At 54.9% G+C, this 1855-nt stretch overlaps 1 protein-coding gene across 1 annotated transcript in view; it reads left to right on the top strand.

Annotated features, from left to right (window-relative positions):
- Positions 1–392: 392 nt before the first annotated feature.
- Positions 393–1855, top strand: part of DCXR (dicarbonyl/L-xylulose reductase) — a 2190-nt gene continuing 727 nt past the window's right edge. The window contains exons 1-5 of the mRNA XM_010180164.1: positions 393–412; positions 901–943; positions 1245–1344; positions 1491–1555; positions 1650–1767. Of these exons, the coding sequence (XP_010178466.1) occupies positions 393–412; positions 901–943; positions 1245–1344; positions 1491–1555; positions 1650–1767 (346 nt within the window). The remainder of the gene's footprint in view (positions 413–900; positions 944–1244; positions 1345–1490; positions 1556–1649; positions 1768–1855) is intronic.

Genomic DNA, 1855 nt, shown 5'->3' with positions numbered 1-1855 from the left:
CAACGTTCACCTTGAGGGGTTTGCTGGTTGTTACTGCTTATGTCTGCTTGCGTGTCTTTAATACTTCACACAACCGCCTCTCACCCTGCAAACACCAAAAGGAACCAAGCAAAGCCCTGGGCTGACCGCACACCACCAGGATGTGGCCAGGGGTGCTCTGGGGTGGGGGTGTGTGCTTGCCCCCCAGCCCGCACGCCCGGTCAGCCCCAGCTCAGTCTCTGCTCAGGTGAGACAACTCAGATACAGAGAAAACAGCACCAGGTGAGGGAGTACAGAACTGTCACAGTGGGAAGTCAAGTTTGCTCATTGCAGTAGCACGACATCGCTTTTCCCAGAAGATCCATGGGATCCAAGCTCTAGGATGCGGGGTATGGTGAGTCTGCTTCCGAGCCATGAAGAACGGCCATTGCGGGTCAGTAACGAAGGATTAATCTGTGCCTGGGATACAGAGTAAGCTCAGTCTGCAGAACTAGCAGGTAAAAACCTGACCAAGGAAGCACTACGTGGCAAAGTGAGGAAAGGCTGCAGATCTTACAGCAGATTTAGTTGCTATTTTAAAGCCTTGTGAAGGGTTTGATCGACCTGACACAAGTCACTGGCTGAGGCCCAGGGCTCACTGTTTAAACTTTAATAAAGACCTACGTTAGTCTGCTAAAGATCAGAGTCCTGCTAGAAAGGTGACGATGCCTCCCCTGCACACTGAACAGCCGACGTGCAGCGAGCAGGTCACTGCTGGCAGTCGCCCTTGCTCGCCGCTCAGCTCGGTGTTTGCCCACGCTCTCAGTACCACCGGTGCTTCCAAGATACCGGCAGCACGCGTCCTCTGCTGCCTCCCAAAACGACTCCTCTCTGGCCTAGGCTGCCACCACGCTGTAACTTCTACATTTTATTTATTTGTAGGTCTCTTGATGTGAATTTCCGGGCTGTGCTTCACGTTTCCCAGGTGAGGAAGGGTTGCCACTGCAATTGTCTCCATGAACAGCAGGGACTGAGCAGCTCTGCACAGCAGGGAGACGCGTCCGCTGCGGGGGCTAAGGGGACCTGTCCCAAATTAACCTGACAGCTTGTGCGGCCCCGGCCCTCTCTTGCTTTGACTCTGTCTCTTGCAAGTGGAAGGCAGTGAGGACTTGCTTCCTCCAGATGTTTTTGCTCTTTTGGCTACCGTAATAGCCTTTTTTGCTGAATGAAATAATGATTTCTCCTGTTACGATTCTGGCACCTTTTTTGCTGCCTTCCCTCCCCAGATTGTAGCTCGGCAGATGATTGCGCAGGGGGTGCCAGGCGCTATCGTGAACGTCTCCAGCCAGGCCTCTCAGCGCGCGCTGCGGGACCACGCCGTGTACTGTAAGTACGCGTAGCCTTAGCAGTGCTGCTCTCACTATTGACTGCAGACCCACAGCCCCAGGCTGCCAGTTCTGGGCAGTGAAACACTGTGTGTCCCAGACCAGTGCAACACACTGAAACGCCTCTGATTTTCCCTTCTCTTGAAGGTTCCACAAAAAGTGCTTTGGATATGCTGAGCAAGGTAATGGCCATGGAGCTGGGACCCCACAAGGTAGGAGTCTTCCTGACAGAAGAGTGTGAAAGCTGCGCCCGAGCAGATCCTCTGGGAGCAGTCGGGTTCAACTGTTTGTTGCTCTTGGTCCCAGATCAGGGTGAACACTGTGAACCCCACCGTGGTGATGACCAACATGGGGAGAATTAACTGGAGCGACCCTCAGAAATCTGCTGCCATGATCAGCCGGATCCCGCTGGGGAGGTTCGCAGGTCGGTGCTGCGGTTTGCTGCCGGGCTGGGCTCTCCAGCTGTATCCAGGCCTTCCCTCTGACCGTGCCCACAGCCGCAGGGACCGGGC

Source organism: Mesitornis unicolor, unplaced genomic scaffold, assembly GCF_000695765.1.
Source record: "Mesitornis unicolor isolate BGI_N332 unplaced genomic scaffold, ASM69576v1 scaffold35312, whole genome shotgun sequence".
Classification (NCBI taxonomy): domain Eukaryota; kingdom Metazoa; phylum Chordata; class Aves; order Mesitornithiformes; family Mesitornithidae; genus Mesitornis; species Mesitornis unicolor.
The sequence above is the reverse complement of the archived record's forward strand: the minus strand, read 5'-3'. Positions and strand labels throughout refer to the sequence as shown.